The sequence below is a fragment of the Rhipicephalus sanguineus genome, chromosome 5 (assembly GCF_013339695.2).
Source record: "Rhipicephalus sanguineus isolate Rsan-2018 chromosome 5, BIME_Rsan_1.4, whole genome shotgun sequence".
NCBI lineage: Eukaryota > Metazoa > Arthropoda > Arachnida > Ixodida > Ixodidae > Rhipicephalus > Rhipicephalus sanguineus.
Window position 1 is genome coordinate 7,264,468 of NC_051180.1, and position 25,792 is coordinate 7,290,259.

General features: G+C 47.6%; 1 protein-coding gene across 1 annotated transcript in view; it reads right to left on the bottom strand.

Moving 5' to 3' along the window:
• Positions 1 to 1,874: 1,874 nt before the first annotated feature.
• LOC119393087 (cholinesterase 1) overlaps positions 1,875 to 25,792 on the bottom strand; it is a 35,810-nt gene continuing 11,892 nt past the window's right edge. The window contains exons 4-7 of the mRNA XM_049415851.1: positions 23,776 to 24,015; positions 18,582 to 18,634; positions 13,372 to 13,896; positions 1,875 to 2,230 (exon numbers count right to left, since the gene is read on the bottom strand). Coding sequence (XP_049271808.1) covers positions 2,092 to 2,230; positions 13,372 to 13,896; positions 18,582 to 18,634; positions 23,776 to 24,015 — 957 coding nt within the window. The 3' untranslated portion in view covers positions 1,875 to 2,091. The remainder of the gene's footprint in view (positions 2,231 to 13,371; positions 13,897 to 18,581; positions 18,635 to 23,775; positions 24,016 to 25,792) is intronic.

Below are 25,792 nucleotides of genomic sequence, written 5' to 3' on the forward strand. Positions count from 1 at the left end.
TTGCAATGTGTGATGGAGTTGGGAGAGAGAGGACTCGGGAGAGACCGTGGTGGCACTGCAAACAAAACTTTATCTAACACCACGGCAAACAACACTAACACGCACTCAAAATTTACAACAAAAATTCAACAAGTGCAAATGCTGAGTTAGTGCGCAATCACTAACACTACAAAACATTCAAGTTATGTCTAGCTCCTCTCTACTCGAGCGCGTGGCCACTATGGCCTCTCAGTTAGTCGCGCTACACATGGAACGTTCTTACTCCGTTCGAGGAGTCCGCAGACTCAATCCAAGTCCAAAGTCGACGCCCAGTCCTGTCGTCGCAGCTCCTGCCGACGTCTCCGGGCCGCCGTCGTTGATCAGACGCCTCGCTGATCGTCTTCCTCGCCGATGCCTCGTTCTCTGTCGAGTACACCGGTCTCTCCCATTTAGGCCTACTCTCGGCCTCTCCTCAGTGCCACGGGATCCCACTGCCGACGTGGCTCTCCGGTGATTGTCGGTGGGTCGCCGTCGTCTTTCCGAGCTGTGGTAGTGCCGCAGGTGCCACTAGAACTGCGTGATGAGGCTGCCGCAAGCCCGGGACGCCTCGCTCGGTAGACTCCCGAGGTCGACGGCTACCCTCCCGGGGCATGCACAACGCCTGCCTCCACAACTCAGCCCTGCTGTTCCAGTCGCGGACGCGACGCTGGCCTGCACCACCTTGCTCCTCGACGACTCCACCGAACAATGCCTGCTTGTTCCTCTGGGGTTTCGCACCTCAGTTCGGGTCGCGTGGCACGCGCCTTTCGCCGGCCAATGGCTTGCGTCGACGTGGCGGGGGTGCACACCATCGGGTACTTTTCCATTCCCCGCACACCATCGACGCCTTGCACTGTCCGGCACGCGCCCCGCGCCCCTTTACTCATGACACTGGCTGTAACATCGCGTTCCCCGCATACGCGCTCGCCCCGAGAAAAATTGCGGCCAGTCTACCGAGGTGGCACGACGCGCTTTGCGTTTCCCTCTAGTGCGGCCGTGGTGTTCAATCACATTTTAACATGCCGCAGGATGGCGACCAAGTTCTGCGTCTAATATGCGACGCTTTTCTGGCTATGACACCTGGTCCTCTGATTACGCTTTCACCGTTAATTACCATAACTACCACAAGGGTTTGTTTAATCATTTAACATGGACGTTAGTCGTCGGGATAGAGATGTACCACCAATCATCAATGTGGGTGCATCCACGTTAAACGGTGCTATAGCTGCCAGACATCAATATACATTGTGCAAACTCTTTTATATCAATGTACAGTAAACATTCAGTTACTTCTATAAGGGCACGTTTTACTTTCGTGTTATTCCGATTCCTATGACGGAGGGATCAACCATGTTTATTCATAATGACGGTATTTATTCACCATTGTTAGAATTATAAGACATCCACTGCGTGTTGCTCTCTGCCGACCTTTAGATCCCGTCAAGCTGTCTTTGATAGCTTTTTGCTAGGGGAAGCCCAACTCATGTGTTGGAAATTATATGCATTCTGATTCTGATATTTTGATGCTTGCAAAGCCTTCGGCCATCTTGACGACGTGACCGATAATGTAATCGACGTTGGCCAACCTTGTGTGACACATTCGCTCAAAATGAGAACTTCGTGAGACATCCAGCTCTTAAAAAAACGAAAAAAAAAGAAACGCGAGAACAAGCATTTTTGACGTTCTTGAACGTTTATCTTCACATAACCAGCTTCGCGTAAAAAGAAACCACGCTTGCGCTCCTTAGACAGCCTAGGTAGCAGCTGTCACTGGACGCACACGTACAGCAGTGCCTTGCCATGTACCAGTTATACTATACGACGGGCGCTGATAGTTCATAACAAAGGAAGAAAGTCCGCTAGCATATACCTATAGAATACAAATAAAGAGACCCCTGTAAGCGTGAGTGAGTGCAAGAGCTTACTTTGCGCATGCAGTTGTCACATAGTAATGAATAGTTTAAAACTGAAATGAACGTCGTGTTTGCGTGGTGACTACAGCCATGCGTCACATGTGCGACGTTATGTGCTTGAAACACCGTCTGTCATCAGAGACACAGCACGAGCGCGTGATTAGTCGGCGTGAGCCTTTCCGGGGTAGCACTTGAAGCGCGCTTTGCACTTTCCGCTCGAACGCCTGGTGATGGTCTGGTTGACGGCGAAGTAGCGCATGATCGGCTCCGACCTTGTGTACGCCGGCCAATCTGCGGAGCTGCGTCCATGGAGACCACACTGTTGACACAACCGAGCCGATAAAAGCGAAAGGCAGACGCTACACAAGCCTAAATGCATAGTATTATACTACAACAACCTATAGAGAAATGCACAAAATATCACAAATAATAATAATAATAATAATAATAATAATAATAATAATAATAATAATAATAATAATAATAATAATAATAATAATAATAATAATAATAATAATTATCCTGGCTACGCCCACAGCATGGCAAAGTCCGACCTCTCCCATGTTTCTCTAACTTGTGCACGCTGAAGCCCTGTTATCTCCTCAAGTTTCTTAATCTTATCTGTCCGCCTAACTTTCTGCCTCCCGCTGACGCGCTTGCCTTCTCTTGGAACCCACTCTGTTACTCTTGATGAGCGGCGGTTATCTTGCCTCCTCACTACATTTATTCTTCTTGATTTAGTCTAAGATGTCCTTAACACGGTCTGTTCCCTGAGCCACTCTGCTCTCTTCTTGTCCCTTACACTCTAAGACAAAAAGGAGTCCGTCGACTCTTCTTTGCTACACGTGACTCGCCCATGTAGAACTCTCTTTAAATAGGCACGCTGACTCCTCTTTTGGAGAGTCGTCCGTCCCACGACTCTCCTAAAGAGAGCCAACGTGATTCTCCAAAGAGAGTTATGCATGGGAGAGTCACATGTGCAGCAAAGAAGAGTCAACGGACACCTTTTTGTAGAGTGTAAGGTTACGCCTGTTATTTTCCTTTCCATTGCTCGCTGCGTCGTCCTCAATTTCAGTTGAACCCTTTTCGTAAGCCTGCAGGTTTCTGCTGCGTATGTAAGTACCGGTAAGATGCAGCGGTTATATACCTTCCTCTTGAAGGATAACCACCATTCATGATTTGGGAATGCCTGCCAAATGCGCTGCACCACATTCTTGTTCTTCCAGTTACTGCGGTCTCATGGTTCGGATCTGCGGTTACTACCTGATCTAAGTGTATAGGCACGGATAAACAACAAACAAACTTGAAGCGAAGACGTCATCTTTTTCTTTTTCCAGCATCCCTTTCGAGAGGACCTTTCAAGCGAGGCCGGCAAGCTAACAGCAAAGTTGAGGAAATTATGATAACTTGTAATGTATGCACGTTTCATATCTTTGTTGAGAAGGAGTCCTTGTGTTATTAGACTCTGCTGAAGCGCAGCCTCTGTTTAAAGGCAGAATCTGCTTAAACTCAGATAAAAAGGCGACGAGGAGACCTACTAAAATTTTGGCGATGGCACCTGGCGAGTGTTCAGTGTGCAGGGTATATCCTTTTTCATACGATACAGATTTTTTTATAAAACTGCAGTGACGTGCAGGAATTTTCGTCGCCACACAGGAATTCTACGTCGGGGCTGAAATTACAGATTTTTTTTTTATAAAACTGCAATGACGTTCAGGCATTTTCGTCGCCGCTCAGGAACTCTACGTCGGGGCTGAAATGCTTTCCCGCACCTATACTGTTATAATCGAATGAATAATTACAAAATGCTTAATAACCTTTCTATTTTAAACTTGAGGCAGTTGTTTAATTGGGGAAGTTGTAGGCCATCACAACTTATGGTATAATCATTTGTCATAAATCACAAGAATTGCATGTAATTTGCTGAGCTATTCATAATGGAATTCAATAGAAATATCGCAATCGAGCTTCTCGGGCGCAGGAAAGGCGGGCACTCTGCAATTTTAGACCTGAACAACCCGCAACGAGGAAGCGACGGTACTAAATGCGAAGCATTTCTTAGCGAACTTCTGCGACTTTGAGCGTATCTATCTATCTATCTATCTATCTATCTATCTATCTATCTATCTATCTATCTATCTATCTATCTATCTATCTATCTATCTATCTATCTATCTATCTATCTATCTATCTATCTATCTATCTATCTATCTATCTATCTAGCCGCCTACGACTTTGTGCTCTCCTGGCTGTTTCGTTAATCGGATGTATACCAAAATTGGTGTGTCATAACACGGCCTTATTACGAACATAAATGACAGGTCATATCATGAAAATCATGACACGCATGTCATGAACAGCATGATTTACATTCCACGGCCTTTGGGCTCCCCGGCCATTCCGTTAATCGGATATATACCAAAATTGGTGTGTCATAGCATGGCCTTATTACGAACATAAATGACAGGTCATATCATGAAAATCATGACACGCATGTCATGAACAGCACGATTTACATTCCATGGCCTTTGGGCTCCCTGGCCGTTCCGTTAATCGGATGAATACCAAAATTGGTGTGTCATAACATGGTCTTATCACGAACATAAATGACAGGTCATATCATGAAAATCATGACACGCATGTCATGAACAGCATGATTTACATTCCACGGCCTTTGGGCTCTTGCGGCCGTTCCGTTAATTTCATATTGTAGTGTGCACGTACTTCACAGGAGTACGGCCACTAGCGTGGGTTCGGACTTAGCGAGCCACAGGGCCGCGTTTGCCGTCGCCTCGCGTGAACTAGCGCGCCGCTGCACACGTACGTTCGAGCGCAAAGGCGCCGAGCGCAACGCGGCAAGTACACAGTACTGCTCTCGAGATCCGCAACAGTTTATTGCCTGCGGCAACACCACAAAACGCCGTACAACGCCCGCTCCCAAAGGCGGCGGGAGAAGCAAACAGGCTTCACCACGCCACGGGCGAAAATACAACACAAACGGTGCCGCTAACACGTCTCCGCGGGCAACGGGCTCACGGCGACACGCCGCTGAGAGAAAACGGGTCTCTCGCGACTATGCTGCGTACTCTTACGATCTGTGACCACAGGGCCCGATCGCTCGAGTGAGGGCAAACTCCGCTCGCGTTGGCTTCGATAAGTACGGTTTCGGCGTAGTACGACCACGCGCGAATGCACCGCACCGCTCTTCAGCCTAGCGTTCGGAAAAGGACAACGTAAGGTAAGCGCTCGCCGCTGGCGCAAGGCACCGTTAGCGAGTTCCGTCCGAGCGAGCCCAAAGAGGAGCCGACGGACGGGAGAGAAAATGCGTGCTTACCCCACGAGGTCCAGAGAGGGTCTCTCTTCCCCCCCGCTGCACGAACGTCTCGCGAGACGCGAAACACGAGCGCAGCGCCCCCCGTCGAGGTCCGGCGCCGGGAGAGAGGAGGTTAACGTCACTCCCCGCTCGCCCAGCGCCGTAAGACGGCGGAGGAGAGGAACGGCATGATCGGACGTGGGGATGGCAGAAATAGGCGAAAACCAGCGCAATGGCGACGGGCAAGCCTCAATCCCCACAATATATACCAAAATTGGTACGGCGTGAAAAGAGTTCATGACGAACATAATGACAGGTCCTAACATGCAAATCATGACGCGCATGTCATGTGCAGCATGATTTACATGACATGGTCTCGGGGCGCTCGCGGCCGTTTAAATGAAGGGATACATACGAAAACTGGTATGACGAGACATTTCTGTTTGACAAACATAACTGACACGTGGTAACATGAAAATCATGATATGCATGTCATGTATGACATGATTTACATGCCACGCTCATGGCGCACTCGCGGCCGTTTCGCTAGATTGATACACACCAAAAGTGGTATTGTGCGATGTGACTTTATGAAGAACACGAATAACAGCTGGTAGCACGAAAACCATGACATCCATGACATGTATGTCATTATTTACATGCCACGCTCATGGTGCATTCGCGTCCGTTTCGCTTGCGTGATATACACCAAAATTGGTGTTACGCGACACGACTGTATGACGAACGTAAGTGAGACGTGGTAACATGAAAATCATGACATGCAAGTCATGTACGGCCTGATTTACATGCCACGCTCATGATGCGCTAGCGGCAGTTTCAGTAGATTGATATACACGAAAATTGGTATTGCGCGATGTGACTGTATGAAGAACATGAATGACAGTTGGTAAGATGAAAACCATGACATGTATGTCATGATTTATTTGCCACGCTCATGACGCATTTGCGGCCGCTTCGCTAGCTCGATTTACACCAAAATTGCTATTGCGCGAAGCGACTGTACGACGACGGTAAATGAGACGTGGTAACATGAAAATCATGCCATGCATGACATGCACGACATGATTTACATGTCATGCTCATGACGCACTCGTGCCGTTTCGCTTGCTTGACACACCAAAATTGGTATTGCGCGACGCGACTGCACGACGAACGTAAATGAGAGGTGGTAACATGGAAATCATGACATGCAGGTTATGTATGTCATGATTTACATGCCGCGCTCATTGTGCATTCCCGGCCGTTTCGCTAGCTTGGTACACGCCACAATTGGTATTGCGCGACGCCACTGTATGACGAACGTAAATGAAAGGTGGTAACATGATAATCATGACATGCATGAAATGTACGACATGATTAACATGCCATGCTCATGGCGCACTCGTGGCCGTTTCGCTAGATTGATATGCACCAAAATTGGTATTGCGCGATGTGACTGTATGAAGAACATGAATAACAGGTGGTAACATGAAAACTATGACATGCAGGCAATGTATGTCATGATTTACATGCCATGCTCATGGTGCATTCGCGGCCGTTTCGATAGCTTGATATACACCAAAACTGGTATTGCGCGATGTGACTGTATGATGAACATTAGTGACAGGTGGAAACATGAAAAACCATAATATTCATGTCATGTATGGCATGACTTACATGCTCTGCTCATGGTGCACTCGCGGCCATTTCGCTCATTTGATATACACCAAAATTGGTATTGCGCTATGTCTGTATGACGAACATAAATGAGAGGTCTTAACATGCGAATCATGTTATGCATGTCATGTACGGTATGATTTACATGCCACTGTCATGGTGCGCTTCCGGCCGTTTTGTTAAAGTGATATATACCAAAATTGGTATGGCATGACACGAGTGCGTGATGAACATGCATTTATATACCAGAATATGCGTTTCATTGGCATAGTGTAGACTAGATTGTGCATGCATGCGTGCATGGCAAACATGCGATATATGGTGGACTAGATGCCATGGCATGAATGATTTCATTTGGCTCAAAGACAAACAAGGCGATGTATGCAGCTCTTTGCTGGCTGCTTCGCATTACATCGATTCCCACAGTGCGTGGGATCTGCCGAATTTTTTTGAGTAAGGGAGTGTCGAAGCAGGACTTAGTCTGCTGTTCTGGACACCGCCAAATTTCACATAAACAACTGCGCTCAAGTTCACAATTGAAAATGTAATTAGGAAGTATTTGTTAATGAGTCATTTCAACGTAACTTTAGCTGCGGCAAAGCGTTTCCACGCCGACGTAGGGTTTTTGTGAGCGTAGATGACAGATGCCCGAGTTTCATAGCATTTTCGTAAAAAAAATCTGTATTGTCTAAGACAGAACACTAGGTACATCTTAGAACAAACAGTGGTAGCAGACATCCTGGTATGTATCAGGAAGAAAAAAATTGGGGAGGGGCGAAGCATGCAGCGTGCGCAGGTGTTTCCCACAGCAAGATTGCTGCTAACGGGCAATGAGAGACACCAGAAAGATTAGACACAGGGACCCGCAGTCCGCTTTTAGTTAATGTGCACGCTGCGAATCGTTATTGTTCAACTACGAACAAGAGAAATCTCCCAGCGGCACTACATTGCAGGTCAAGATCTAGCGTCTATATATACGGGGTGGCCGGTGAACGCTTGTGCAGCGCGAGCCGCTGGTTTTAGGGCCGAAGCACCTTAGGGTCTCGTCGTGTGGGCGTGCATCGTGCATCGTCGTCTGCTGTCGCGGCGTGCATCGTCGTCGCTGTTGGGACGGTCCATTTGCTTGAGCGCAAGAGAGAGCGCCACCACCTCAGCGCTTGCCGTGTGGCGAGAGAGAGCGAACGGCGAGCGTTGACCATGGAAACGCTCTTTCTGTGCTGAACGCTGAAATACCAGCTCGCAAGAAATGAGAACGCGCCCTCGCCCGCGAGAGACAACGCCGACACAGGCAGCGTCTGCTAGCGAGTTTCTTGGTTAAAAAAAAATTCACAGCATATTCACGGAGTGAATGATGATGAGTGGGCGAAGCTGCGGAGGTTCATCCGTAAACCGTGAATCTTCCGTGAATTCTGCCTAGTACATCATCACCGACGTGAGTTCGGGCGCGTTTATACTAAAGGTTCGATGAGTTATGACGACTTGCAGCTCACTTTAATTTTACATGTACGCTGTGAATTTTCATTGTTTAGAAAACCATTGCTTTAGAAAACATCTGGCGTCTTTCGTTAAGCAGCTGGCGTCTTTTCGTTTTGCTTTAGAAACATCTGGCGTTCTTTCGTTTTGCTTTTAGAAAACATCTGGCGTCTTTCGTTGGTTTATTTCATCAATCAACGGCGTTTTGAACAAAATTTTTATTGTTTAATCACGCACAGGACAAATCTCACCAGGCACTACCTTGGAGGTAAACAATGGCTGCTAATGGGAATGAGAGACAGAAGAAGTCGGCTTTTAGCTAACACTTACACTTCTACTTCTACTAACGTTTCCTACTGGAACATGCCAATGGCTGCTAATGGGGAAAGAGAGACAGAAGAATTCGGCTTTTAGTTAACGCGCACGCTGCGAATTTTTTATTGTTCAACAACGCACAGGAAAAATCTCCCACCGGCACCACCTTGGAGGTCAAGATCTGGTACTAGCGTTACGACTGGTTACGCACTACTACGACTACGAGGGACGAACGGGTGCCGCCTTGAGCTTCGCCCCTAAAACAAATTGGCCGCGTATCTGCGTGCTCCGCTGCAAATGCCGTCTAAAGACGATAGAGGAGGCGCTGCGTCTACGCTGCGTTAAAGTCACCGGAATGGTAAAAGTACCGCGACCGTCCTGCCTGCCGCCATATTTCGTCCAGCGCGGCCGAAGCTGCGGCGGCGCGGTGTTGATTTCACGCGGAGTAACGCATGTTTTACGCATTGCGTGCGCTTTTGCAGCCCCCAATGAAGCATACCGTTGTTCTCTAACTGATTAGGAAAGAAACAGCAGCAGTTTTCACTTGCCTACACGCGTACGCACGCGTACTAACGCGATAAAGAAATGCGAACTGCGCGGTATTTACGCGCTCGGCTGTCGGCATTTATTAAGTGCGAAGCATTTCTTAGCGAATTTCTGCGAGTTTGAACGTAGAATCTATCTATCTATCTATCTATCTATCTATCTATCTATCTATCTATCTATCTATCTATCTATCTATCTATCTATCTATCTATCTATCTATCTATCTATCTATCTATCTATCTATCCACCCGCCCACGACTATGTGCTCTCCTGGCGGTTTCGTTAATGGGATTTATACCAAATTTATTGGTATGGCATAACATGACTGTATGACGAATATAAATTATGGGTGGTAACATGAAAATAATTACATGTACGCCATGATTTACATGCCACGCTCATGGTGCGCTCACGGCCGCTTCGCTAGCTTGATACACACCAAAATTGATATGACGCAACAAAAGTGTATGACGAACACAAGTTACTGGTGATAACGTGCAAATCATGGCAGGCATGCCATGTAAAACATGACTTACAACAAGGTCTCGGGGCGCTCGCGGTTGTTTAATGAAATACATATGTACAAAAATCGATATGACAAGATATTTCGGTATGAGGAATGTTAGTGACAGGTGGTAGCATGAGAATCGTGACTTGCATGTCATGTACAGCACCACTTGCCACGCTCATGGTGCGCTCGCGACCGGTTCGCTAGCTTGATATACACCAAAATTGGTATAGCGCGAGCTGACTGTATGACGAACATGAATGACAGGTGGTAACGTGAAAATCATGACATGCATGACATGTACAGCATGGTTTACATTACACTGTCTTTGTGCGCTTCCGGCCGTTTTGTTAACTGGATGTATACCGAATTTGGTATGGCATGACATGAGTGCGTGACGAACATAAATTACAGGTCTGCATCCAGGCATGCATGACAACCGTGCGATATATAGTGAACTAGATGTCATGACAGGCCCGTAGCCAGGAATATTTTTCGGGGGGGAGGTCTACTTGGTGAAAACCTTGACTAGAAAAACGCCCATTTTATTATTTATTTTTGGTAAAACGCCTACTTCACCAAAATTGGGGGGGGCTAGCCCCCCCCCCCCCCCTTAACCCCCTTAACTACGGGCCTGTTTCATGACATGAATGAATTCTTCTGCCTCAAAGACGAACAAGGCGATATATACAGCTCTTTGCTGGCTGCTTCGCATTAGACTGATTCCTAAAATGCGTGGGATCTGCCGGATTGACACAAAGGGCACAATTATAGTCACGTGACGCGCTACCAATCTTGGTGCATATCAAGCCAGCGAACCGGCCGCGAGAGCATCATGAGCATGGCATGTAAATCATGCCTTACATGACATGCGTGCCATTATTTTCACGTCACCACCTGGTATTTATGTTCGCCATTTATGTTCGTAATTTATTTATGTGGTATTTATGTTCGTTAGTCACGCCACGCAATACCGATTTTGGTGCATATTAAGCCAGCGAACCGACCGCGAGTGCACCATGAGCATGGCACGTAAATCATGCTTTCCATGACATGCGCGCCATTATTTTATGGTACCACCTGTTATTTACGTTCGTCATACAGTGACGTCACGCAATACCAATCTGTAGCAGTCAGTTTTCATGGCGCACTGACCGTTATATGTGAGCCCAAGGGCGTCAATTTTACGCCAAACAAAAGAGCTGCCCGGCAATGTTATTGTGCATGAACCTTCTGCGGCAACCACGCGAAACAAGCTGCACTAGTGCACCGGAGACGCAAACATTCCCCGAAACAATATTTGCGAATACTGAATGAAGCGCTTGACTCACAAAGGTGGCTATGAGTCGTGGGAACAAATTATTCCCGCCGTATTCTGTGCAGCCACACAGCCCGTCGCTTGGCATCCTTTTTCCCGCTGGGAATAGCAAAGAGGACTTTGCCCGTTTCCCGCCGGTTGCTGCACCCAAAAGCGCAGCACCCAGGCCTTCTGCGATGCCTCGACAGGCTTGCGATGAAGTGTCAAAACGACACGGAATGTCGTAATGTTCTTGCACGCTTTTTTGGCGCTATAAAAACGATCGCCCTCCAAAGCGCCGTGGGCCGTCGGCCGGGAGACACTAACGAGGCGAGCGAGCTGGACCATTTATGCGACGAAGCCGCCGAAAGGGCGCGGCGGCGAAGAGAAAATGAACGCAGTACTTTTCCCGTTCCAGTGACTTTACGCTGCGTGAGATATGGACGCCATCTGGCAATACATCGGGAAAGATGAGCTTGTGCAGAGGGTTTCCTTCCTCCGTGGCAGAGGGCGTTCGTCGGCGCGCATAGCATGACATTTTCAGCGCAGCCGCAGCTTAAGAAACTAGGGTCTTTATAATTACGCATTTATGTATTTTCTATTAAAGGAACACACCACCTAATACTTACCTAGTGATGTTGCGCCTCAGATATGCGTAATATTTACTCTTTTATTGACAACGTTCACAAGTATGAACAGCCGTACCAGTTCAAGATGGGTGGGCGGTAAGCAAGTGGTTCAACTTTGGCCGGGTGGCTGAATCGGGTGACAGACAGACAGACCAAAATTTCTGCGTTTAAGTTCCCCAAGATACCGTCTTTAAAAAAAAAACGGACTGCTCGCGCTGCACTACAGTTCACCGGCCACCCCGTATATATAGGCACTGGATCTTGACCTGCGATGTAGTGCCGGTGGGAGCGGGAGATTTCTCTTGTGCGTATTTGAACAATAAAGATTCGCAGCGTGCACGTTAACTAAAAGCGGACTGCGGGTCTCTATGTCTAATCTTTCTTCTGTCTCTCATTGCCCATTAGCAGTGATTTTGCTGTGGGAAACACCGGCGCACACAGCATGTTTCGCCCCTCCACAGGTTTCACGTTAGTGGAGCTGAAATAACCTTCCCTATATGCTTCGCCCCTCCCCAAAATCTTTTTCATGTTATAATTAATTTTTAATAGCTCTTAGACTGCTCCACCAGGTCGTATACGGTCAAGATGGCATCCTCCTCCTCGCCCTCCTAGCGCAGTGCGCTTTCTTTACTTTTGTCAGACGTCTTCGTCCCAGTTTACAGTGGCGTGCCGAAGCGTGATCCCGCACACCGCGGCGGTGGCGCGCCCAGGTGCCCCGTTAATTAGTTTAGTCTGGAAAAGCTAAAACTTTTTTCAATCAAGAAACTCGCTAGCAGACGCTGCCTGCGTCGGCGTTGTCTCTCGCGGGCGAGGGCGCATTCTCGTTCCTCGCGAGCTGGTAGTTCAGCGTTCATCGCAGAAAGAGCGTTTCCATAGTCAACGCGCGCCGTTCGATCTCTCTCTCTCGCCACACGGCGAGCGCTGAGGCGGTGGCGGCCTCTCTTGCGCTCAAGCAAATGGGCAGGACATGACGATGCAGGCAAGGAAATGGTCACAACGATGCGCGCCGACAAGCCGAGACCCTAAGGTGCTTCGCCCTTAAAGATGGATCTGGGCAGGTAACGCAACGAGGACACACGACTGATAGCCAGTGCATTGGCATAGATGCCTCGAGATAGTAAACGCGGACGGCGAAGAGTCAGGCGCCGCGATGAAATTAAGAAATTTGGAGGCATAAAAAAAGGGGGAGGGGCGGGTCATTGGGAGGGGCAGCTTCGTCTTGCAGTGGACACACTGCTGCTCTTGACTGATGATGATGATGGTGATATCATGCACCGTGCGCTAGGTGAGACATCCTTACGAGCGCAAGGAAACCAGATAGCAACCTGGCGTCTTACAACACTGATGTGATGAGGCACACTACAGGCGGTGGTGTAGAGCGATGGTGCAGTAAGTAAGACCGACGAGAAAACGTCGGCGTTGATCAGCGCCCAGTGAAGATAACGTTAGCTATGGCAGGGCCCGTAAATAATAAAATCATTGAAGGACCCTGGCCTGACGTGTACCGTCCGTTCTGCTCAGACTAGGGTATAGGCGCCCAGCGCATGAGCAGAAGCGTATAACTGCCAGCAGTTGAATGCTCCTACCCTCCATGGCCGATAGGCTTATATATAGCTCGTCGATAATGGGACGGCGTGGGAATGCGCGTTGAGCGATAAAATTTTAGCATGGAGCGCGCCTACCCTGCGCTGATGAAGGAAACTACGGCGGCGCTGAAGGCTTGCGCGCCCCGAGGACCACCGGCGTCATGAAAGGCAGCGTGGAAGTCGTCACTGTGCGTCGTCGGCGCCTCCGCCAGCGTGCCGTTCTCGTGGTCGACGAGTGCGAACTCGTACACGTGAACCAAGGCCGCGTCCGACAGGTACTCGGCGAACGCAAGCGCCGGACACACGTACAGCGCATCGTCCAGCAAGGCGCCGTAGTGGCAGAACACGCGGCGCGGATTGTTCAACGAGTCGAGGTCCGTGTGCAGGCTCTCGGCTTCCAAGATCTCCTCGCCGAAGGTGAACGTGAACAGGGCAGAGGCGGTGCTGCGGTGCTGGTCCGGCGTGAAATGCGCCCACGAGCCATTCGTCGAGGCATCCAGGAAGCGAGCGAGGAAGTGCTGTCCTTCACCCCGCGTAAAACCCACCAGCACCGACAGCGGTGCGCCAGAAACCTGAAGGGGCCGCCTATTGGACGCCAGTATCTGCAGGCAGTGGTAGGCGCTTTACATTACGTGCGCGGGCATGTAAGAGCACGAACATAGATGAGTGATGTACACCGTAAAGGTCAGCGTTATGCGACGCTTCATTCACCCCGTCAGTGGAAGTCTTGTCCTTAGGGACACCTGGGGAAGAGGCTGTCGAGTTACTCCCTTTAAAGGGGTACTGATACAACAATTTTGGTCTCGCGTTTTTAAATGCGAAGCATTTCTTAGCGAACTTCTGCGACTTTGAGCGTATCTATCTATCTATCTATCTATCTATCTATCTATCTATCTATCTATCTATCTATCTATCTATCTATCTATCTATCTATCTATCTATCTATCTATCTATCTATCTATCTATCTAGCCGCCTACGACTTTGTGCTCTCCTGGCTGTTTCGTTAATCGGATGTATACCAAAATTGGTGTGTCATAACACGGCCTTATTACGAACATAAATGACAGGTCATATCATGAAAATCATGACACGTATGTCATGAACAGCATGATTTACATTCCACGGCCTTTGGGCTCCCTGGCCGTTCCGTTAATCGGATATATACCAAAATTGGTGTGTCATAACATGGCCTTATTACGAACATAAATGACAGGTCATATCATGAAAATCATGACACGCATGTCATGAACAGCACGATTTACATTCAACGGCCTTTGGGCTCCCTGGCCGTTCCGTTAATCGGATGAATACCAAAATTTGTGTGTCATAACATGGTCTTATCACGAACATAAATGACAGGTCATATCATGAAAATCATGACACGCATGTCATGAACAGCATGATTTACATTCCACGGCCTTTGGGCTCTTGCGGCCGTTCCGTTAATTTCATATATACCAAAATTGGTACGGCGTGAAAAGAGTTCATGACGAACATAATGACAGGTCCTAACATGCAAATCATAACGCGCATGTCATGTGCAGCATGATTTACATGACATGGTCTCGGGGCGCTCGCGGCCGTTTAAATGAAGGGATACATACGAAAACTGGTATGACGAGACATTTCTGTTTGACAAACATAACTGACACGTGGTAACATGAAAATCATGATATGCATGTCATGTATGACATGATTTACATGCCACGCTCAATGCGCACTCGCGGCCGTTTCGCTAGATTGATACACACCAAAATTGGTATTGTGCGATGTGACTTTATGAAGAACATGAATAACAGCTGGTAGCACGAAAACCATGACATCCATGACATGTATGCCATGATTTACATGCCACGCTCATGGTGCATTCGCGTCCGTTTCGCTTGCGTGATATACACCAAAATTGGTGTTACGCGACCCGACTGTATGACGAACATAAGTGAGACGTGGTAACATGAAAATCATGACATGCAAGTCATGTACGGCCTGATTTACATGCCAAGCTCATGATGCGCTAGCGGCAGTTTCAGTAGATTGATATACAGGAAAATTGGTATTGCGCGATGTGACTGTATGAAGAACATGAATGACAGTTGGTAAGATGAAAACCATGACATGTATGTCATGATTTATTTGCCACGCTCATGATGCATTCACGGCCGCTTCGCTAGCTCGATGTACACCAAAATTGCTATTGCGCGAAGCGACTGTACGACGACGGTAAATGAGACGTGGTAACATGAAAATCATGCCATGCATGACATGCACGACATGATTTACATGTCATGCTCATGACGCACTCGTGCCGTTTCGCTTGCTTGACACACCAAAATTGGTATTGCGCGACGCGACTGCACGACGAAAGTAAATGAGAGGTGCTAACATGGAAATCATGACATGCAGGTTATGTATGTCATGATTTACATGCCGCGCTCATTGTGCATTCCCGGCCGTTTCGCTAGCTTGGTACACGCCAAAATTGGTATTGCGCGACGCCACTGTATGACGAACGTAAATGAAAGGTGGTAACATGATAATCATGACATGCATGAAATGTACGACATGATTAACATGCCATGCTCATGGCGCACTCGTGGCCGTTTCGCTAGATTGATATGCACCAAAATTGGTATTGCGCGACGTGACTGTATGAAGAACATGAATAAAAGGTGGTAACATGAAAACTATGACATGCAGGCAATGTATGTCATGATTTACATGCCATGCTCATGGTGCATTCGCGGCCGTTTCGATAGCATGATATACACCAAAACTGGTATTGCGCGATGTGACTGTATGATGAACATTAGTGACAGGTGGTAACATGAAAAACCATAATATTCATGTCATGTATGGCATGACTTACATGCTCTGCTCATGGTGCACTCGCGGCCATTTCGCTCATTTGATATACACCAAAGTTGGTATTGCGCTATGTCTGTATGACGAACATAAATGAGAGGTCTTAACATGCGAATCATGTTATGCATGTCATGTACGGTATGATTTACATGCCACTGTCATGGTGCGCTTCCGGCCGTTTTGTTAAAGTGATATATACCAAAATTGGTATGGCATGACACGAGTGCGTGATGAACATGCATTTATATACCAGAATATGCGTTTCATTGGCATGGTGTAGACTAGATTGTGCATGCATGCGTGCATGGCAAACATGCGATATATGGTGGACTAGATGCCATGGCATGAATGATTTCATTTGGCTCAAAGACAAACAAGGCGATGTATGCAGCTCTTTGCTGGCTGCTTCGCATTACATCGATTCCCACAGTGCGTGGGATCTGCCGAATTTTTTCTCTTTTTTCTTTGTTTTTTCTGCAATGTGTCGCTCAGGGAGTGTTAATCATAACACGGCAAATCATTTGCTGCAGCGCGCGACAAATAGTTAATTACAGGCTCCTCATTACCGACCATGTCTCAGTTTCCATTTGAGAGAGCTCCAAAAAACGACAAGCCGCCGGTGCAACGACCCCGTCAGCACACAAAACTTTGGCGCACTTCCGCACGGCCCGCATCAAGAAGTCCTTTCGAACAGGAAATGGGAAAGCAGTGTCGCCAAACACAAAAAAGTCACAGTTTCGCCGCAAGGGCGAAGCAATGAATGCGATAGCAAGGAACTAATGCTATACGAAGTGAGGCTCGCCAATGGATACTCTCAGTTTGAACAGCGCTTCTGTTGCAAAGGCGGCCGAAGCCGCGAAGGAAACTAGCGTGCTTCAAGTGTCGAGCTGTGACACTTGATAGTTCGCGCTCATCTTCTGTTTGTTCGTTTAGCGGCGTCCCTGAGCTCGAGTGACATTCGTACGCGCCGTAACATGAGCGCGGACATCACGGTGAAAGCGTGAAACATTCCTCTACCCCCTCGCCACGAGAAAACCGCGCGAGCAGACAGCGGAAGGGCAAGCTTCTCCCATGCGCAAATATAAGAAGAAGCGAGCGAGCTCGCCGACGACTTTTAAATGCGCCCGTCGGGCTCCTAGCGCCACCTCGCTGGTAATGAAGAAACGCTTATTATCGCCTGCTGTCTCCGAGTCCGTCCAGCGCTAAATGGTGTGTATATAACGCTCGCCGTTAGCTACGTGGAGGATCTGCGTTTCGTGGCGTAGTGGATAGCGCCGCTCGCTGCGGAGCAAGAGGTCCCTGGTTCGATTCCGCGCTTCGGAAGCATTTTTCTGAGTTATTTTTCAGTGGGGCCTTTATATATATATACATACTTATACATATACGGTGCATGACGGCGGCGACGGCGACGGCAAAATCCAGCCGAGACTGTCCATGTAATTGCTATCGCAATAAAAAATTTCAACGCGTGCGCCGCGGCCACGGACTCGTGAGCCGCCGCCGAAAAGTAGTCTGCTGGCGCGAGCGCGGCGAAAGAAAAATGGCGACTATGAGGACATCATAACTTGTTGCTCCGGCCCCAGCGTGTTGACGTCGGGGAAGTAGGGGGGTCACCATCGAGTCGCTTTCAAGGGTGTCAATGCCGTGAGGTGCGCCGTAGAGCGTTGTATCGCTCACGCGAACTTCAACATTCATATACAATATCTCCCAAGTCATATTCGCTGTTGATATATTGCAGATGATATACGCATGTTCACGGGAATCAATCCCACAGGCTATTTCGCCCGCGAAATTTTTGTGTCAGTACCCCTTTAAGGCTGGGACTCGAAGGTTGTGGGTTGGGATCCCACCGACGGAAAGGGTGATTTGTTTTCCACTTTAGCTCATCTCAATTTACGTCCGAATTACTACTATACTGTTAAAGACAACAATTATTGTCCCGTATGCTATCCATGGCCGAATTATCTGTTGGATTCATTTGGTTGTGTCTAACAAAGAAACCAGCGCCTCGAAAAAAATTCCCCTTCTCTCGTCCATTTAAGGCGTGCACTCTATGGCACCCTTCAAGTGCACCACACCAGCGAATATGGCGCGGTAGTGGAAAATGTGCGCGCAGTGTTTCAGACGCGTACGCATAGTAAGTGCAGCCCGTCCTTGTGCTCCTTTATCTCGATAATGTTTCAACCTTTTTCATCCAGATCAATCCAGGCTGGGCTACGTGTAACGCCAGGCGCCGGTGTCCCACTGTACGCCTTCTCAAGCTTTGTTAGCTCCTTGTTTACTAAATGTTAGGTGTGTCCACAGAGAAATATACGTGACAATATTTCCAACAATGTAAACTGGTGTGCCCACTTAAACAACATGATGTCAGTGCCGAGCAAATCTTTCGGAATTGATGATGTCATCAACGAAACGTATCTTGCCACGTGAAACAACAGCATACAAGATACTAATAAGTGCGCCGCCACCATACGGGTTCCCCACCAGGCTCACCTCCTGAACGCATTCAAAGCTAATTCAGGGTTGCGTGATGGGTGTTATTCACTCAGAAATTTCCTGTGACATGAGTACATATTTTTCAGAAAGTAGACACTGCTACGCAGTCTTTTCCGTCGCCATTGCATTTCCAGCGTATCATTATTATAAAACCACCTACCGTCTTGTACTCACTCGTGCACGATACATTGTCTCCGTCGTCAGGATACCTTTCTCAAGCAATAGAGCGCCACAAACGGGCACGCAAGGGCTCACGGGAAAAGTGGTGATAAGTTCGGATGTGTGTATTATTTACGCTGTAAGAATAGTCAAGAAGCCTCGACGTGTTCTTTTCGTGCTCTCACGACGCCAACGGCCAGCGGGCGACCGAAGAGCCGGCTCGTTCGACGCGCACACACTTTTCCCATAGTGCTCCGCGCGCCCGCGGGATGCTTTTGGAGTAGTTGAAAAAGGCCTGCTGATGTACGTCCTTAGGTCGACAAAAAAACTGGAACTCACTCAGACTCGCTCAAGAAATACATTTTGCTCTGAGCGCTCACTCAGACTCAGCTTCACCAAAATTTTCCTCAACCAGACTCACTCGGACTCCAACTCACTAAACGTTTTTTCAACTGGACTCACTCGGACTCACACTCACCAACATATTATTCAACCGGACTTACTCAGACCCACGGCTTCATTTGAATCTGAGTGAGTCTGAGTTAGTCGAATCATGAATTCCTTGGCGTAAAATTAGGTTTATCGATCATGGTGTCAATGCTCTTTAACACCAGTATCTCACATAATCGGGAGTTCTACAATACGCCTTTTGCTCTTGTAGCGTAAAATACGCGTCATCAGTGGTTTCAGTCCAGTAAGGACATTTTTATGAAATACACGACTCGCACAAGATATTTTTATTCAGCACTTCTCACGAAAGAGTTTGCAGGGGAAGCCCATGGCACCTCTTCCCCTAAGTGACGCGTCCGATCGATAAGTACTGAGGTGGCGTATGAACACTAGTGTGCTGAGATTTGTGCGCATAGACTTGAGTATAAACGTAGGCCGATATCAGGCTGATAGTAATGCTGAAGATGAGCAAATGGGAGCATAGTTCGGCAAGAAACGGTGAAGCTCACTCAGACTCACTCAAGAAATATATTTGGCGCTCTGGGCTCACTCGGACTCAGACTGACCAGTATTTTTTACAACCGGACTCACTCGGGCTCAGACTCACGAAAATTTTCTTCGACCGGACTCACGCGGACTCAGACAAACCAAAATATTACTCACCCGGACTCACTCACACTCAGGCGCACGGCCCGATCTAAGTCTGAGTGAGTCGACTCATGAGTGAGTTTGCCGAGTTATGTGTACCTCATCTATAAGTAATTATGATTACTGGGGTTTCGTGTCCTAAAACCACGTTATGATTATGAGAGACGCCGTACAGAAAAGAATATCGACCACACATGCCAAAGCATGTATCTGTTTCTAAGGTAGCAAATCCTTGGGCTGGGAAGTATTGCGTCTAGTCCAGGGCTGGGCAAATATACTTTGAAATTGTATCGCGATACGATACAAGATACTCGAGCAAGAAGTATTTGACATGCAGATACAAGATACCACAACGCCGATTGTATCCGATACGAAACATTCCAATTGTATCTTAAGATACTTCGATACATTCGGATATTTGTTATTATATATCTGTATATACGGTAATGTAGCACTAAACGCCGATGCACGAAAATGTTCGCTTGAAAGTTTATTAATTGCGACCAATTTTGTGTCATTTGAATGAAATGTCTGTTAGTATCTCCAAAGTTTTGTATTTCTTGCGGAAGGTATATTACTTTTGTACCGCAACAACTTATTGCTTTAGCTGCTTACCACGACAGCTCTTTATACACTTTGGTGATAACGGTTTTTGCTTGCAGCTTTTGTAATTGGGTGGAGTCGGTGCTCTGCTTACGGACGAGATAGCGGGCTACCGTCTTCCATAAGAAGCCTCCGCACTATCGTGCAAATACCGTTCTTAAAGGGGGCCTGCAACACTTTTCGAGCATGCTCAGAAAGCGCTGCCGATCGGTAGTCGAGGCTCCCGAGAACACGCGAGCCAAATATTATAGCGATGCGCACGGCCTGGAATTTACAATAAATTCTCAAAGTCAGCTGAAAATCGCTCCCTCTTCTCTCGACAAATGATGTATTAGTCCGCAAAATATGACGCGATTGTCGGCAGTTCCACCATTGGCTGATGTTATAATCACGATAACACCCTCATTATTACTTTCGTTGTTAATTTTGAGTTCAATAAGTAGATAATATGTATGTTTATATTCTGTTATCGCGTTAAAAACACCGAACAAACATTAATATTAGCACTTCCGGTCTCACCGACAGCTCGTCTGCTCGTAGTTGCGTGGTTCCGTTTTCTTCGCCATGCGCAGTGCCGAAAACGTGAATATTTCTGTGCTTTTGACCATCGCCGGTTGCTGTTAAGAGTGGCAGCCGTTCGAGTGTTGCCTCGTCAGCTGGGAACTGCATCGTCGGCACGTTCTCACGACCGACCGAGGCAGCCGTGCAGCATGTCTCCGATAACAATGCTGGCGTCCGGTAATGGCGGCGCTTCGGGGTCGTCGGGGTCGCTACGAGGCGGTGTATCGGAGTATGGGCCGAAACCGATCTCAGCTGTCATTCATTCCAAACGAGCGCGCAGATTTGCTTCCATGGTTGGCAAAGCGATGAAAACACTACGGCGTTCGAGGTGCACACCCAACATTACCAAACCGACGCGCAGTTTTCAAGCACGCGCGATACGGCTCCGCTCGACGAGAACGACGCAAGCCGACCGGAAGTGGCGGCACAGACCACGTGGTTGCGCCCAGACGTCAGAGAGAAAAAAATGAAGAAAAAATTTCCGCCGGCGCTCTTGGGCGGAGCCTCGCTCGTCTGCGCTCCCTCCCTCGACTCGCTGCCTAGCTCTCCGCGCGCTCGCTGCGTTGAGTTGAGGGAGAAAGCTGCGGAACGTGATCTCTATAATTTGGTAACACCACTTAGACTTGACGGATTCGAAAAATTTTTGCGGCATATGACTCGTGAAGAGTCATACGTCAATAATGAGCCTATTCCAATATAACTAAGAAAGGTGTTGCAGGGCCCCTTTAAGTTCTACCTTGCCCGTAAACTTATCACGGTTTTTGCAATACCCGATCACCGGACAGGTGTACATCAGCGAGAACGCTGGTAGTGACATTCTTTGCAACGCATCTTATTTACTTAGAGGACATATAAAACTGCAATTACTTTTATATTCTACTTATTGGCTGACGTACTCAGTGATGCGCGATCTTCTAAAAAATTTTCTTTTATGAGAATACATCTGCAGCCCAGAAAACGTGTCAGACGTGTTCTATAGTTGCACGAAGTGCCGCGGGACACCGCCGCTATTCACACTGTATTGCCACTTAAGCTCCGATTACCTGTTCATTAGTAGTAAAAGCTTTTAGAGAAGACTAGGAAAGAAAAACAAATATAACTAAGTAAAATACAAAAGCGGTTCTGCATCTACCACAGCGAATAAGTATAGGACCACGATACAGGCGGCACTCCCAAGAGCTAAAAATAATTGCTGAGTTTAACGTCCCACAGAACCACGATATGATAATGATAGACGCCATAGTTGAGGGCTCCAGAAATTTCGACCACGTTGTGTTATAAAACTTAAATATAAGCACACGGGCATCGGACTGCGGCCACCGCGACATACGGGTTAGCAGTCAAGCACCATAACCACTAGAACCCCGCGGCGGGTAACACCTAATAGCCATGACAATTAGGCATTTAAGGTGAGACCACAGAAAATTCAGTGCACATGTAAAATAGCGTAAACCGACTCGTTGAGACGCTCATTAGAAAAACAGAGCATTTTGTATAACAGTGTTTCTCCAATCGCTTTGCTAACATCTCTGACATGGCTCCTAATAATTTACGTTATTATCATGAAAACTCAATTTCGCTATTCTACTAAGCAGTAAGCAGAACTTTTGTTACTCTATACTCCAAGCACGCCCAGATAATTATAGATTTGTCCTCAACGTCGCCTTCACCTAACAGTAAAGTTAAACAGAATATAAGTCTGTAAACAGTAGCCGAAATTATGCAGACAGCTAAAAGCAAGAATAAAGCAGAGAGCTTACCTTGACAGCACGTTAGAGAAATATTGCCGCAAGCAGACCCGAAAAACGCAATACAGGGACATAGGTAACGTATGGGATGGAAAATGACAGTTTAGAAAGAACTTGTGCTAACAATCAGGTTATGATATTGAGAACTCATGCAATAAAAGAAAAAGAGACGCACGTCAAGATAGCTTCCGTTAAGTGAATGCTTGTTCTGTTAGATCCAGCATCGATACCGGTGGTGCTATAGCTGTTAGCATCTTATTTGCAGATAAGTCAATCTAATTGCATGTAAGTCAAACTTGCATCGACGAAGTCCTTCAAATCGCCGATGTGTGAAAGCCACGAGACGCAAAGCAACCCCTTTTCTTGCATTCTTCAGACTTCGTAACGGCGCACAACTCAAGAGAAACTACGATAACGACACTATACAGCGGCATCAGAACTTGTGCAAAAGACACCGCACGCATTGGAGTACGCGGCTCAGGATAGTAGCTAAGAGCCAAGTGCCATAGCACTGACACAACTAAAGAGAAGAAAAGGAAACCGTGAAAACAAAATGCCGTCTAGGCGTGGACGTTCGCGCGCTTGTCGAGACGACGCGAGCGCCACCACGTGGCTCTGCTTCCTCAGTAGGGACGCTCCCAGCTCATCACCTGCCCTCGCTGGAAAACTCTGGCGGAAAGAAATGCTAATGTAATTGTCTTTAGTTTTAACCTGGTGGCCTAGTGGGTGCAGTATCAGCTTGAGAAGCGGAGTTCAACCAACGTTTATTGTTTCGCACCGCGGTGTTGCGATCGCAGTATCTTGTATTATAAGATATACGATACTTTCTTGAATGTATCGGAAATAGAGATACTGATACATGTCTTGCGAGACGTATCGCGATACAGATACAAGATGCCCAAAGAGTATTTAAGATCGATAGTATATCGAAGATACATGTATCTTCGATACTGCCCAGCGCCGTCTACCTACCTTGGGGTCTACGGGCACCAGAGGATCGCCGTACGTGGGCAGGAACGGGCTCAGCGTCTGCGCGAAGTAATCGTCCACGGGCAGTGCCACCAGTGCCGATGCGAGCGCCGCCTGTAGGCAGGCCAGGGCGCGATGCTCGTCTTCCGCCGCCTCGTCGGGCGACGCGCACAGCTTGGCAACCGTGAGCCGCACATTCTCGGCGTCTGCGCACTCCCCCAGGCAAGACAGCGGCGAGCCGCCCTGCAGAACATAGAGTTAATATACCGACTCTAGAGGAAATGCTGGGCGGCGAGACCGCTAACCACAAGAACGCTGACATCTTGGAACGTTGTCATTATTGCCATCACATATCAATCCTAAAGAAGCATTGTCACAATTAAAAACGCGCGCATATTGTTTTGTGTTTATTTTAAATACTTTTACGAAAGAATACGACGGCTATTTATGCAATTTACTGTGCGCGGAAAGGAGCGTTTGGAGGCTGGTTTACTAGATGGCGCCACCATATCAACACTCAAGAGTGCGCTTGCGGCCGATTGCGCCGATGTGGGCGTCGTGTTAAAAACTTCGTTTACGTCGTATATCTCGTAGTTGTCATAGTGTCCCGTTGTGTGTGTTTTCTGTTGCCACGTACCACTCGACCTCATGTGACAGCCCTTTTTTCTTTCAAGCTCAAAACTTCAGTGCAAGCCAGGACGGACGGCAAAGAAGAAATGAGACAAGCACTGAAAGTTATGTACCAACCAGGCGCAACCGCAGTTCTTTTTCAGTCTTTTTAACGGTGATAAAATTTCGTGTGCCGTGTCTTTAGTTTTGATTGAAGCTTTCGGGTGACGTCTCACTCACATTAGCCGCTGCATGCTGCAATCGACATTATTCTGCTTTATGGCTCTCTGCGCTGAAATACGGCAGCAATGATCTGAACAAGAACGTGGATACAGGTGTCTCGTCATTGCATGTCGAAGCACCGTGCGACCACGGCCTACGCATTTTGCTTCGAGCTGCGAATCTGTCGAGTGACCCTTGTGCCAGCGAACGGAGTCACTTTATTCGTTATGCCTTATTGGTAAGGCGTGCCTAGTAAAAACCATACCCGAAGAGGTGGAAATGTTAACTGTTATCAATCGGGCCAGCTGTACAGACAACGCTACGCTAACGCACGGCTTCACGCATCAAAACACAGCTGATGTTCCCTGAACAGCGCGTCGCTGGCTTAGGTTGGTAGATTAAAACTGATTACTACCGTCAAATATAGCGAGCGTCTCAGGATCTGGCAACGTTCATTTTGTTCCATCATGGCGGAACCCATGCGGTTATAGGTCATGGACCCTATGGCGAGCTTTTCCTCTAAAGTCAGTATATTAACTCTATGCTGCAGAAGGTCGCTACTGGAACATAACTCATACTATGACGCACTTTTTCATCCACACTCTTAAAAAAAATGGAGTGACCCTCGCTCCTTTAAGGGAGAAACGGCGATGTCCCCAATGTTCCTCTTCAAATGGAGGAACTTTCCTCTCTTTTCAATGGAGAAACCGTCAAAATCAAGACGGCTGACGCCAAGCCAGTGAAGCGAGCAATAGATTTAGGCCTAGCGAGTGCATCGATTCTCGATTGATAAAGAGTATGCGGCACTGGCAATCGCAAAAAACGGTCCCGCTGAGCTTAATATCGAACGATATGACAATAACATCAAACGTTATCCACGCGTTTGTGCCTCCAAAATGTACATTCTGTAGCATCAAAACAATCCCGGCGCAGCAGAGCATAGTTTCGATAGATAGATGTTCAACTTCATATAAGTAGGTGGAGCTGTGAGAGCGCCGCCGCCGTGAAGTAGGTGGTAGCTCGCGCCATCTAGAGGGATTAAACAATACTAAAAAAAGTTGTTTCTGACTGAGGCGGCGTACGTTGATACTGCACACGACATTTCGGGGAGGTAGGCACATTCATGGAATTCTCAAGTACACCGGAAAGTTGATACAGCATTTATTAATACGCACACGTGCACTAGGCA